Here is a 13,051-nt window from a genome sequence, read left to right as displayed (position 1 = left end):
TATTATTTTATTTCAATTATCAAACTGTTTTTATCTCAACCCACGAGTTTTTCTCACTTGTGCTCTTCCAATTGTGTCCCCCATCCCACCGGGGGGGGGGCGAGGAGTGAGCGAGCGGCTGTGTGGTGCTCAGTTGCCAACTGACGTTAAACCACGACATGAGGGTAGTGGTTTTAAGAAGAATTTTTCTCAGAAGTAAGCTTGTAGCTCAACCTTTTTCTTAACATTTGCATTTTAATATACCCAACTCAATGATTTATAATAAAAAAAAAAAGGTGATACAGTAACCATCTAGGCTGGCAGTCCGAAACAGCTGTACCAGAACTCCATCAGCACTATTAAAATCAGGAACATGCAACCTAAAAGCATATACGTCATCTCTTAGTTGTACAATAGTTGCCTTTTGTCTTTTTGCACATTAAATTTAGAACTGGTTTCTAGCTGAGTCATATCACAGCCCAGCTTGTCTAGCCAGGAGACACTGTGCACTGAACCAGTTCCCCCCAGCTACAGATATAGCTTTGAAAGCTGGAAGGACGGGAAGTGCAACTGAGGCTGATGGGCAGATGATGCCGTGTGCAGGGAAATCTGAAATAGAAGACAGGAAACTTTTCCTCCAACTTGGCATTTTCCTCCTAATAGACCTGCCTGAAAGGGGCTTCTTTGCCAAGTGGTTTTACTGAGTTCAGTTACTTTGCATCTACTTGAAGGGTGGCCCAGTGAATCTCAGTTTCCTTCCGTGGTTCACCTGAGCCTGCCCAGCAAGCCCGCGGTAGAGGGAAGTCCATGGGTCTGCAGGAGCTGCTGTGTGCTTTAGTGTGTTTGAAATTATTTAGGTGTGGGAGAAATGTCTTTAGGCTCCTCATGCTGCAAACCTTGACTCAGTCCTCAACCTAACCCATGCAATTTCCATAACAACACTCCTTTATTAAAAACCAATAATAATAGAAATCCAACTCAACAATTGGGTTGGATTGTTTGTCTGAGCCGCAATGATCCCGGTATGTCTCTTTTTGAAACAGATCCAATTACAAAACTGTGGGTATTTAGGTATACCTTTTGTCAGCAGGGAGAGGGACAGACATTTGCTCCATGGGTCTGTTCTCTGAAGGTTTTCATTGAATATAGTTTTTTGACTCTATAGAATAGTTGTACTGTGTTACGAAACAGATTGCTGTACTTGTTCTCTTGTGGTGGGGAAAAAAAGTTGATTAGTACGTAGAGTTGATGGGCCTTCTGTTAGTGAGGTTAACCATGTGGTTTTCACTGACAGGACAGGCTACAAAGACATTGGCGTCAGTGAAAAGTAGGCTCTACAGAAACCACCGTATAACCCATTCACACATGCACACATTTATATAAACATCTATTTCATGACAGAGGTTTTAAGTTTAAAAAAAGTAGTTTGGATTTGAAAATTCCAGTCCATTTTGAAATCGTTTACTTCCTATCTACTCTGCTGCTGCCACACTTTTCACCAAATCCCGCGTTGTCAGTTTGTGACCTTTCCTGGGTCCGATGGCAGCATGTAAGTACCAGTGTGACTTCTTGTGTAGCGTTGCCTCAGCTTTTGGTGCCCCTTACAAAGGTAATCATTGAATGATGATGTGTTGTCATTGCCTCTTTTTTGTCTTCATTGCTAATGCCAGAAGGATGTTTAAATGTCTAGAAATCATTCTCTCTCTTGCATGTGTACATCTGGAAAAAGGCCCTTTATGGTCTCCTGCTGTCACAGGCAACCGCACCATTTTTAGAATCTGATCAAACACTACTTTGAAACGAATTAGATTTGTGCCTTCAAAGATTTGTTTGTTTGTTTGTTTCGAGTCTCTAAATATATGTTCATTCCTTTTTCCATTTGACCTAACTTTAGACATTTTGTAGTTAGATGTTGAAGTCTGATCTAGCCACAGCAGTAGAAAAAGGCACCTCCAGAGTCTCATTCATCTGATGTATTTTGGTTGTCTGTTTTACAGTGACACTAAATACCCTCTGAAGGTATTAGGTTCTCTCCACTCCTGAGTGATGGGCTCAGATTTAGACATCCGACTCAGGAACACCTACAGTGAGAGACAGGTGAATCTTAGGATAAGGACCTAAAGGAGCTGTTTTAGCAAAGCCTGTTGTTTGCACTGCTAAGCTACCAAGTTTTGCTCTGAGCAAAAGTGTTTGGGGAATGATCGGGGAAGCGGTTCACCTCTCAGGGCAGAGGGAACGGTAGCCTCACGTAAAGTGAGCGGGAGTTGGCAATCAACAGCTGCAAATAAGGAGGCAGCCAGTATCGCTCTTAAGGTGCATCGTGACATGAAACCTTTCGTGATGCATGCAAGGTCCATTTTCTTTCTTCCCTTGCTAGAACTGCAGACACTTCGTTAAGGGTTTAGTGCCATCGACACAGCCCTTACAGGGAGCAGAGCAGAGTCAGGCATGCTCTGCGGCACAGTTGTTGAGGTCTTGGTGCCATTGCTTCAGATGCAGTGTGCTTGGCAGTCACTGGTTTGTTAGCCCCCTTGTACGCGCGCAGCAAATTCTCTGTGGCTGCCTGGTTTGTTTTAAGAACAGAGTGCACAAACTAGGCATGTGAATTTTTCTCCTTTGAGGTTTATTATAACTATGTAAATGGGAGCCAGTGTTTTTTACAAGGGTGAGTGACATTATTTCTGTATGATAGCTTGTTCTGAATAAAACGTAGCTTGGTTAGTTCCCGACCTGCAGCTCATAGTCGTTTTGCCTTCGAAACACTTCTGATGTTGCGCCACAGCTGCAGGAAATGAAAAAGCCTAGAACCGCAACCAGCAGGCAGAGCGCAGTGTGGTGCTGCCTGCAGCAGGTTACTCGCTACAAATTATTATACATGGGTGACCTGGCGGGTGGTGAGCAATTGCACTGTGCATCACTTGCTTTGTGTATTAAACCACGACAATGGGCCAGTAAAAGTTCACGGATTCCTTTTTTTTTCTTCTTTTAAGCCTTTCAAAACCCAGTGAGGACTTAGCAGCACACCTTTTCTGATTTTAAAGTACTGGACTTATTACCTGCCTTTTCGCCACTCGGTAACTTTTCACTTGCAAGTAACTCTGTTTGTGCTCAAGTGTGGAGAAAAATGCAAAAAAACCCCTACAAAATATTTTCTTCATCAATTTACAAGTAAGAAAAAAATTGATTAGATTAGAAAGTATCTGCAGTCTTCATTGCAGAATTGCTGCCCTACATGGTTTATAATTAACTTTACATCAATCGGTCAAATTACTTACATTTTAAAGTCACAGTGCGCCACGTAGATCTCAGATGACTAGCAGGTAAAGCATAGGCTGTAATAATACTCTGCAATAAGTGGCAGTATTAGCAAAAGGAGAAATGGCGAGAGAAGACCAAGACTTCAGTGTTTCTGTCTAAACTGCTTGTTAGTTGTCCCAGTTGGTCTTTCTGGTTCCTGGCCACGCTGCCTTTGGACACTTTCTGCTAGTTAAGAAACAGACAAAAAATCGGTGATGCTGGGGTGGGAATATTGCATTTGCAAAACCAGAGTTTTTCTTTACTAACAGTTTTTGTATATGCACTGCTTGGTCACTCTGACTTCTTTTCCTATCAGCTCTCTTTTCTTAGAAGACTCATACTGCTGTATTACCTAGGTTGCTTTAGTGTAAGAAAAAACAGATACCCCTCGGCTGTAGAGCTCTTCATGCAACTCGTGCTCTGCTCGAGTGCTCCAAACGTTAGCATGCACATGGGGTCCAGCAGCACCTTCGCCTTAAAACCAAAGGGATTCACTGCTGGATCTGTTGTCTTGCATTAGGCCAGAGAGAGGAACTAGTTGGTACATAGAGTCTATGCCTCTTGTTGGCTTGCTACTCTCCACTTAGGTATTTCTTTAGAGAAAGATTCGGGAGGAGAGGGAGAGCAGGGACACAGCCATGAGACTAATGGAGATAAATGCAGACTTCCACTAGATTTTCTATACTGTAATAAAAACACTTTATCGGGTGGGAGGGGGAAGGATTCATACAGTTCTACTATTAACATCCAGAATTGTGTTTATTTCTTACTCTCTTAGCAATCTCAAAAGTATTCTCCAAGAGTCACACAATATTGATTATTAAATAGGGTGGCAACTGACATCTGTCATATCAGGCAACATCAGCACGTCAGTTGCTACTTGATGTTAGAAATCATAGTGGGAATGTTATCTTTAGGGAAAATAGCCAGCCTCTTTTGCAAAATGAAAGAAGCACTCAGTATGGAAGGTATTTATTATATTTAAGTTATTTTGAATGCAGCTGTGTAAAGTTGTCAATTTAGGACCATTTTAGTTTAGATGGTGAAGAATGAACAGTCATCTGTAGGTGGAAAAAAGAGCCAATTTGAGTGAGTTTGGTTACATTGCATTAAGGTATTAATTTTAACATTAAAAAAGCTGCCACTCATGCAGGATTGCAGTGGCTGTGAAAAATATTGTCAGAAAGCCAAATTCAATGGCTTCCCTTCTCCCTTCTTTCTCTAGTTTCATTTAATAGATTAGAAAAGAAAAGTTTTGTAACTTTTTATTACTGTTCGCAATAGAGCAGGATTATCAAGAAATGTTGCAGGGGTAATAATAGACTGACCATAAGATCTATTTCTGTAATTTGATGTCAGATTAAGGCTGGTTTTGGACAGTGTTTGCACAACTGATTTTGGTGTGTATTGAGCATGTTTAACAGTTAAGAGAAATAGCATAAGAGAAAGTACATTTACTTGTGTAGAGTGTGTGTATATATGTTTGTGTGGATACATGTATATAAATAATACGACATAGTATGGTTTATACATTGCACATCTTCTGGAGAAGAGGGAGTAATCAGTGAATCCTGCGTTCTGAATGACTTCTCTCTTCCTACCTTCTCCTCCTCCACCACATTCCAACGCAGTCATGATTCATGTCAGTAATTTGTCCTTCAGGTAATAGAGGCTGAGCAGCAAGCTTCGGCAACTTAATTTAGGGAAGTTCTCAAATCCGCTCTGCTACGAATCATATGACTATAATTATACGTAAGCCAGTGGATCTGGCAAACAAAGCTCTGGAACTGAATCTTTTCACTTACCTGTCTGTCTTAAAACTATGATGGCAGAAGGGTCAAGTAAGGGGTCTTAGTCTTATTCAGAGCTATGAATTCAAGCTTCTCTCCAGTCATGCATCCAAAGGTGCATCCTCATACCAGCTTCTCATGGGAGCCTGGACGCCCAAGCTGAAGAGAAAGATGGCTGGTAACATCATTTCCAGTAGCTGGTTGATTATCAAAATTAGCCTGTCTTAACCACACTAACCCAATGACACAGCTAGCTTTGGGGGTCCTTTGGGATGGGTTTTCCTTCTATTTTCTTTAATCTGATATTAGTGCATAAATATGCACCTTACAAATATGCATGTATACATACATGCGTATATATCTGTAAATATATATAAAAAAAGGTTAGTGAGATATTTGTACACCTGTGAAAGAATTATGGAGAAAAAGATACAGGACGAAATAATCAGTTGAGAGCTTATTTCCGTATGAGCAAAAGCCACAAGGTTTTGGATCCCTTCCCCACCCCCCCAATTTCTGGATTTGCCTACACCATGTGTATAGAGTGCTAGACTAGAAGAGAAATTGTAGCAAATACACCTGGAAAGATCTTCTGAGTAATGTTTGTCCATCCTGTCACTAGGAAGAACAATCTATTAGTTAAATTTTGTCTCTTGAATAATATTACAGAAAGGAAAAAATCCCCACAATTTATTTTCATTTATTAATTGCATTGAATTATAAAAATAGTTGAAAGAAATAATATGCACCAGAAATCTTTTTTCCACCCTCTTTTTGTAAATGAATTCTAGGCAGATATACTAAGCACTGCAAAAATTCAGATTCTTTTAATAGTGCTCAAAGAATAATATTTCATCTTTAATCATTTCCCCTGGCTTGTGTTTGGCATGGAATTTTGTTTTCATTTTACAATTTCCCTGTTTCCTTCATTTCCACCAGGAGAGAGGAACAGAAGAAGAAGATGTCAGGTGGCTTTCAGTTATATGCCTCAAAATGAAGATGAACTGGAATTAAAAGTTGGTGACATCATTGAAGTTGTGGGAGAGGTGAGCAGATCTTTAATGGAATATACATACATGCAGTTCTGACATACCTTGTGAATGCTAAGCTCTTAGATACACTGTGTTCTAAGACAGAATTTAAACCAGACTTTTTTCTTCTCTGGTGTACTGATGTGTCTGGTTTGGGTTACTGTTGGGCGTGACGAGATGTGGTTGTTTGCTTATGGGTTTCGTGAGGGTTTTTTTCCCTGCGGCACTTCTGCTGGTTTTACTCGATCAATTGACGCTTCTGACTTCTGTTCAGGGAAAAAGCTCAAAGTTTGTGCTACAGGGCTATTGAGTTTGTATCTCTGAAGAACCAAGATTATAGCAGGAAAAGCTCTTCCCAATTTTAGGAAGCCAGCCACAGGAAAGAATTATCTTTACGGAGTTAAACACATTTAAGAAATTTACTTGAAGCCCTCTGGAGTTCAGCCATGGCATTCACCTTTTGTCATCTTTGCCTGCAAATTTAACAATTTCATTTTAGTGTAATCGTATTTTATCTTTTTTTAAAAACAAACAAAAATACCCCCAACAAATTCTTTAGAGACTCAAGATGCACTTATTTTGGGTGGAAATGGATGTGAAAAATGAATGCACATCTCTTAGAAGGACTGGGAACGAATTACGAAAGCTTGGACAGAAGAGATACATAAATTTGCTTTGCATGGGTGAATCTGGTTGCAGGATCAAGGAATGCTGTTCACTCCCAATACATTCAGTTTTGTTCCATTAGAGATTTTAGAAGTACCTTCTTGAGCTTAATACCACGTGGACCAAAAGTCAAAATGCTAACATGAAGCCTTTAAGTAGAATGTATTAAAACTCATTGAGTCTTTACTTAGCTTTAAAAAGATCTAAGAGCTTAGTCCGCTCAAGCAGCCAATAAAAGGTGTGTTTCAGCTTGTATCATATATTTGTAGGATTTTTTTCCCTGTGACTCAGCAGCTAATAAGTCAACATTTATTTTCTTTTCAAGGATATATGATTCATTTTCTTTTTCCTGCCTCTGTCACTTAAGAAATCAGTTCTAAAAGAATATAAATTCTACTGCAATCTACATGACATCCAGCATTTTCTTATGAGAGATTAAATTCTCACATCTGAATGTAAGAGGCTTAGTGATCACTGGTTTTCCTTTAACCTAGCTGTGCGTGCCAGCTCTGCACATCGTTCTTCCTGGGATCAGACATGATGTGTCACTCTAACTAACCTTATTCTGTCTGTGAGCAGAATTGTAATGGGGGATGTTAAGGATGTAAGATATTTGAGAGCATATTTTGAAGACAATGTAAACCCAATATTATAATGAGTTTCACAACAGCACATGAGCTGTTTTCATTGCGCAATTTGAAGTATATTTAACCTCACATGGCCACACAAATATCTTCCGTCAGTTGCCTTACTTAAAACTTTAAGTCTGTGTCTTTCAAGAGTAAAGTGATAGAATAAAACCCCTTCCTAGTATCCAGCCAACAAATTAACTGTACCACATGAATTGTATAATTAAATAATTTAGATGAGACACTAGACTTCTCTTATGAAATGCATCTCTTGTCTTCTTATAAATTTGAACTTAATTATAAATAACAGATTTATTTAAATCCAAATGACACTGGAAATGTTTGCATTAAAATTGAAAGATGTAGAACTATGAAATTGAAGCATTCCTGTACTTGCATGTGTGTGCTTATAGTTAAGGGCGTGTTTTTTGAAACCCACTTGGATTGCTGATTACAGACTTGGTAGTCTTAAACTCATAATTGTGCCTTGAATTACTACTGTTGAAGAAAGCATTGACAACTTGCTGATTCAAAGGTTTAAGAAAATATATTGTCTAGGGCTGCTTTTTTGATTGGCAGTCCTGGAGAATGGCATACTGGAATTAGTTTTACTGTAGCGTGGAAGAGGATTGCTCATGGCTAGTTTGAACTGCTGGCCATAAGTAAATGCCGAAGAACAGTTGACACAGGTGAGGCTGTGCCCACTTTGACCTTATGAAATACCCTGTTCTGTCAGCTGCTGAAACATAAGCTCTGCCTCAGGCATCACCTGGTGCATTCATGCGATCCAGGACATTGTCTGACTCTTCTGGGTGGGACTAGATCAGCTGGTGGAAGAGGGAAAATAAAGGAGTTTAGAGAAAAAATTGTCAGCACCTCAGGAAGTGTTATTGTGTGACCTTTATTTTCCATCATGGTTGATACCAAGCAGTTGATGTTGAATACTTCCTGTTATTACTTCCTTTTCTGCCCTTATCATAGTAGTGTTAATTCCTCGAAAAAGTAGGGCAGAATTTTTCTTTTGAAAGAGGAACTTTATTTGATGTAGAAAGCTGCACCATCCAATGTACTGATTTCATTGTTTACCCTTCTGCTTGTAGGTAATGCTGCATAAAGAGTCATTGCACTGAAATAGGATTCACAGTGTTTATGTAATTGCACGATGCTCCTTATTTCAAATGGTAAATGTTTGATGTGAGGGACTTATTATTTAAATAATATGGCTTCCTCAGTTGTGAAAATGAAGATTTTTTTGCAGGGGCCAAAATCATACTGTGTTATTGTACAAAAAACCCCAAAATAACAGCAAAAAACCCCTCCCACATAGGCGACAATTGGAGGCAATTATTGCAAAATATCAATTTTGTTTATCATTACTCAAGATGAAAAACTGGATGACAGCATCTTCAGTGTTATTTACAGTGGATCAGTGGGTAATTGGAACATTAATGGTCATTCACTTTCCATTTCCAGTTGCTCCTTTCTCTATCTCATGAGTAGAAGGTCTCAGATTCCCACAGGTAGTATTTTACTGTATACTCCTAAGAAAGTTGCATCAGTTGAATTAATTGGTCTTAAATTGACTTGGATTAATATTTTCAAATCTCTGTGGATTTCTGTTTAGTTGGAAAAAAATCGATTCCTATCTGACCTGCAGCAAACTAAAATGGATGTTGTTCAGATCAAAATACTGTGTATGAATCTTTATGCGGGTATTTAGCAAAAAATGTGTTTAAAATGTCACTTATGGTTGACAACCCATTAAACTTTTCCTGTTGCAAAGAAAAGCTGGTTCCTGTTGTACTGTGCTAATTTGGCTTCATCCTTAAAGAAATGGGTTGTGCTCCTCCTCAAACCTCTTGAAGGTCACTGCCTCCATCAAAGGGTTGGCAGAAGGGAACGCAAGTCTTCTCCTCAGCTGCCTCCATCAGTGCCCAAGCATGTTTCCCCAGACCCCAGTGAAAATGGCTTACACTGATAGCACATGGTGACATGCTGAGGATGAGGATGTCTTTCCTTCTCCCGCCTCTGCTTCAGCGTGCTAACCAACCCCTGAGTTGTAGTAGCATCTAAAGCTGCCCCACATCCTTCTTCCTGGTGCCAACAGGTTGGATAAGATGCTTTTTGAAAGGTTTTTTGTGTCTGTGGTACTGGTAGATACTATTGGAAATTCCTGTTGTGGCAGAAGTGGTTTGGGGCTATACAGTGGATTGAAACAAGAGCAACAGCAAGTGTGAATTTTGAGATGCTAGGCTTGTCACCAGATAGGTATCCTTGGAGGCTGTATATGTTCAGAATTCACAGTTCCTTCCTATTTGTTCTAAATAGTTAGAAATTAATTATAATAAGGTCAGACATTCATCACAATAGATAAAAATGCTTGTTGTTAAACTAGAGGTTTCCATAACTACACAGACACTGATACCCATGAGACATTAATTAACAGACAAATTAAAAGTACATTTGAAACTAACAAGAGGAGCATTTTCATTGTTTTCATTCACATTTAATGTGATTGATAGCTTTTTGCTTGTCATTTTCCTAGCTCATTAGCTATAACTCTAATTACATTTGTCCCAAAATACAACTGTAACTAATTGTCTTATTAAATGCAGATATCTGAATTCCAATTATGTTTCACCCTTAGACTTTCATGGGGTGCCAGACAATTAACCTGTAGCATCATAGTAAGGACATTTGGCATGACATTCAATAGTTCTGCGCCTGCTTTCATTTGGGATTATTCTGTCGTTGTGCTGCTATATACCTTGAGGCCTCATCCTGCTGAGAAGTCAGCTTTCTGGCAATGTGTAGTGCATGGAGTTAAGCTCACAACTAAGTCTTTTACTGAGACATGACACTGAGCTTATTCTTTGACTTCTAGTTAACATTGCCATATATTACATGATCAAATCCTATAAGTAACTCATTTGAAATTATAAAAATGCAGGGCGAATTTTTAAAAATCTGGTTCTCCTTTTGGGTAAGGTTGGTGGGGTTTTTTTTGTTGTTGTTGTTATAAGATAAAGTGGTTCAACCCATTTCCAAGAACAGGATAAACACTGGGGATTCAGCTGGACTTTTCTTATGGTAACTTATTTTGACAGCTGTAGAGTTGAAAGGGGAATATTTAATAGTGGCAAGGGGATGGTCTGTGCCACAAGTACATAACTGTATAATACTGCAAGAAAACAGTTGGGAATGAATGCTGGGGTTCCACGTCCCTCGGTTACTTTTCTGTGAAATCATGTGGTAAGGTGTTTTTCCTGATCCTCTTCCAGCAGGTGGTTCACAAGGACTTCTATGACTACTGCTTGTTTGGTTAGTTCATGTGGTAGGAGGCTTTTTTGTGGAAATAAGGGTGCAAATACCTCTGACTCTTTATAGGGTCATTCCAGTTCTATGTGATTGCTTTCTCTGCCCCTCGGTTTCTTACTTAGAAGATGATGTTAAAAAAAAAAACAGCAAAAACCCAAACCACAAAAAAACAAATGAAAAAAATCCCAAAGCACATTTTGACATTGTAAAATAAAGAACTCTGAAGCTGAAAAGATCCCCTAATACAAGGTACTTGTGCAGTTTTTAATTCTTCCCTTCTGCACCAGAGTTATCAAACAGTTTCCAGATGTGCTGTAGCAGAATCCCAAGGGCTGGTTGACGTCTCATGGGTGACTCTCACTGAATGCACTCCCAGAGTAAGCCATCAAGTGGCACTGTAGGCACCATCTTCTGTTGAGGTCTTGTTTCCAAAATTTCTTTTCCCATTGGCAATGAATATGATTTGTTTATTTTGCCTCTTGGGAATCTATGTTTTTAATTTCCTTTCAACATAGTATTGCTTTTGTCCTTCAAGCTCAAGATCTTCCATTAGAGTTTATAAAATAAGGGAGTTTTTTCCTTTGCTTTTTGTGCTCTAGTTCTCTCTAAGCAAAAGAAAATTTGTTGACCTTGGGCTTCTCTCCTTCCCGTTGCCTGCCTCTGGCATTGCTTTTATTCCTGGGACTGTGTTTTAGTTTTAACAGCCCAGAAGGACTGTTGTGATCCAGGGAGGCTTTCTTCCACCTGAAACCTTTTCTGACTCAAAGCCTCCCTCCTTTGCCCTAGTTGAGCTGTAAGTAGTCTGTCAGCCTAATAGGCAAAGCTGCAGGTTGTAGAAAATCTTGTGGAACAGGCGGATACAGGAGTTTATTGGAAACACACTTTACGTCAGCAATTCCAAAGAGCTGAACATTTTAATCATTTGACAACTTTAGCCTACTAATTATACAGCAAGGTGTAAGCAAGCAGCTGTGGCAATCCTAGGTAGTCTGGCAAGCAACTGCTGGTAGTTCGCCTCAGCATTTCCTGCTCTTTTTGGGTATCCCATCCTGGAGTTACAGGGATGGCTGCCCAGTTCCCTCAAGGGAAGGTGCTTCTAGGCTTGTAGCAACAAGGTTTATTGCACTGCAGGTCAGCCTGATGCTCCCTCTGACACTTCTTTCTTTAAAGGGGGATGTTGCAGATTGTATTGGCCGTGAAGAGAAAACCTAAAGAAAATAAATATGGAATATCTTAATTTTGTAGTCCTAGTGACCTACTGAAGTAGTTTTGGTTTCTTTGGTTGCTTTACAGTTACAGAATAAAACTGCATTCCCAGTCTGAAATAGAACTATTATGTTCGCCTGAAGACTTGAACTGCTGTCATATTATTTTCTTTTTCCTTTTTTTTTGTACTTTAAACATGGAAATAGGCTGATATCAATAAATTTTTGTTGATTTCTAAGCAGCTTAATGTTCTAGCATCTGTATACCCTTTTGAGAACTTCTTGTTTGTGTGTCTGAATGTCTCACCCACATAATTGTCTGTGTTATTTTCCTGTCTGTTCACTTCCATGGTATCTATTTTGAGCACTTAATTATTATTTCTTAGTTGCATTATTATTCGTAAGTAAAATTAACTATTACAACCTCTTACTGTCTTTCTAGTCTGGGTTGTTATCGTGTGCTGGGATCTCACAATTTGATTAAACTCTCACTTTCCAACAAAGTAAAACATTATATTTTGAATGATTTTCATCTGTATTTGGTTTATAGTTTCCAAAAAGTTTTAGTTTTAACAGCCCAGAAGGACTGTTGTGATCCAGGGAGGCTTTCTTCCACCTGAAACCTTTTCTGACTCAAAGCCTCCCTCCTTTGCCCTAGTTGAGCTGTAAGTAGTCTGTCAGCCTAATAGGCAAAGCTGCAGGTTGTAGAAAATCTTGCGGAACAGGCGGATACAGGAGTTTATTGGAAACACACTTTACGTCAGCAATTCCAAAGAGCTGAACATTTTAATCATTTGACAACTTTAGCCTACTAATTATACAGCAAGGTGTAAGCAAGCAGCTGTGGCAATCCTAGGTAGTCTGGCAAGCAACTGCTGGTAGTTCGCCTCAGCATTTCCTGCTCTTTTTGGGTATCCCATCCTGGAGTTACAGGGATGGCTGCCCAGTTCCCTCAAGGGAAGGTGCTTCTAGGCTTGTAGCAACAAGGTTTATTGCACTGCAGGTCAGCCTGATGCTCCCTCTGACACTTCTTTCTTTAAAGGGGGATGTTGCAGATTGTATTGGCCATGAAGAGAAAACCTAAAGAAAATAAATATGGAATATCTTAATTTTGTAGTCCTAGTGACCTACTGAAG

The 13,051-nt window shown here is 39.4% G+C and overlaps 1 protein-coding gene across 1 annotated transcript in view; it reads left to right on the top strand.

Moving 5' to 3' along the window:
- Positions 1-13,051, top strand: part of SH3KBP1 (SH3 domain containing kinase binding protein 1) — a 161,388-nt gene that overhangs the window by 32,857 nt on the left and 115,480 nt on the right. The window contains exon 2 of the mRNA XM_009276889.2: positions 6,006-6,112. Within this exon, the coding sequence (XP_009275164.1) occupies positions 6,006-6,112 (107 nt within the window). The remainder of the gene's footprint in view (positions 1-6,005; positions 6,113-13,051) is intronic.

The sequence above is a fragment of the Aptenodytes forsteri genome, unplaced genomic scaffold (assembly GCF_000699145.1).
Source record: "Aptenodytes forsteri isolate BGI_AS27 unplaced genomic scaffold, ASM69914v1 Scaffold273, whole genome shotgun sequence".
Taxonomy (NCBI): domain Eukaryota; kingdom Metazoa; phylum Chordata; class Aves; order Sphenisciformes; family Spheniscidae; genus Aptenodytes; species Aptenodytes forsteri.
Note: the sequence above shows the minus strand (reverse complement) of the source record. Positions and strands in the feature narration are given on the sequence as shown.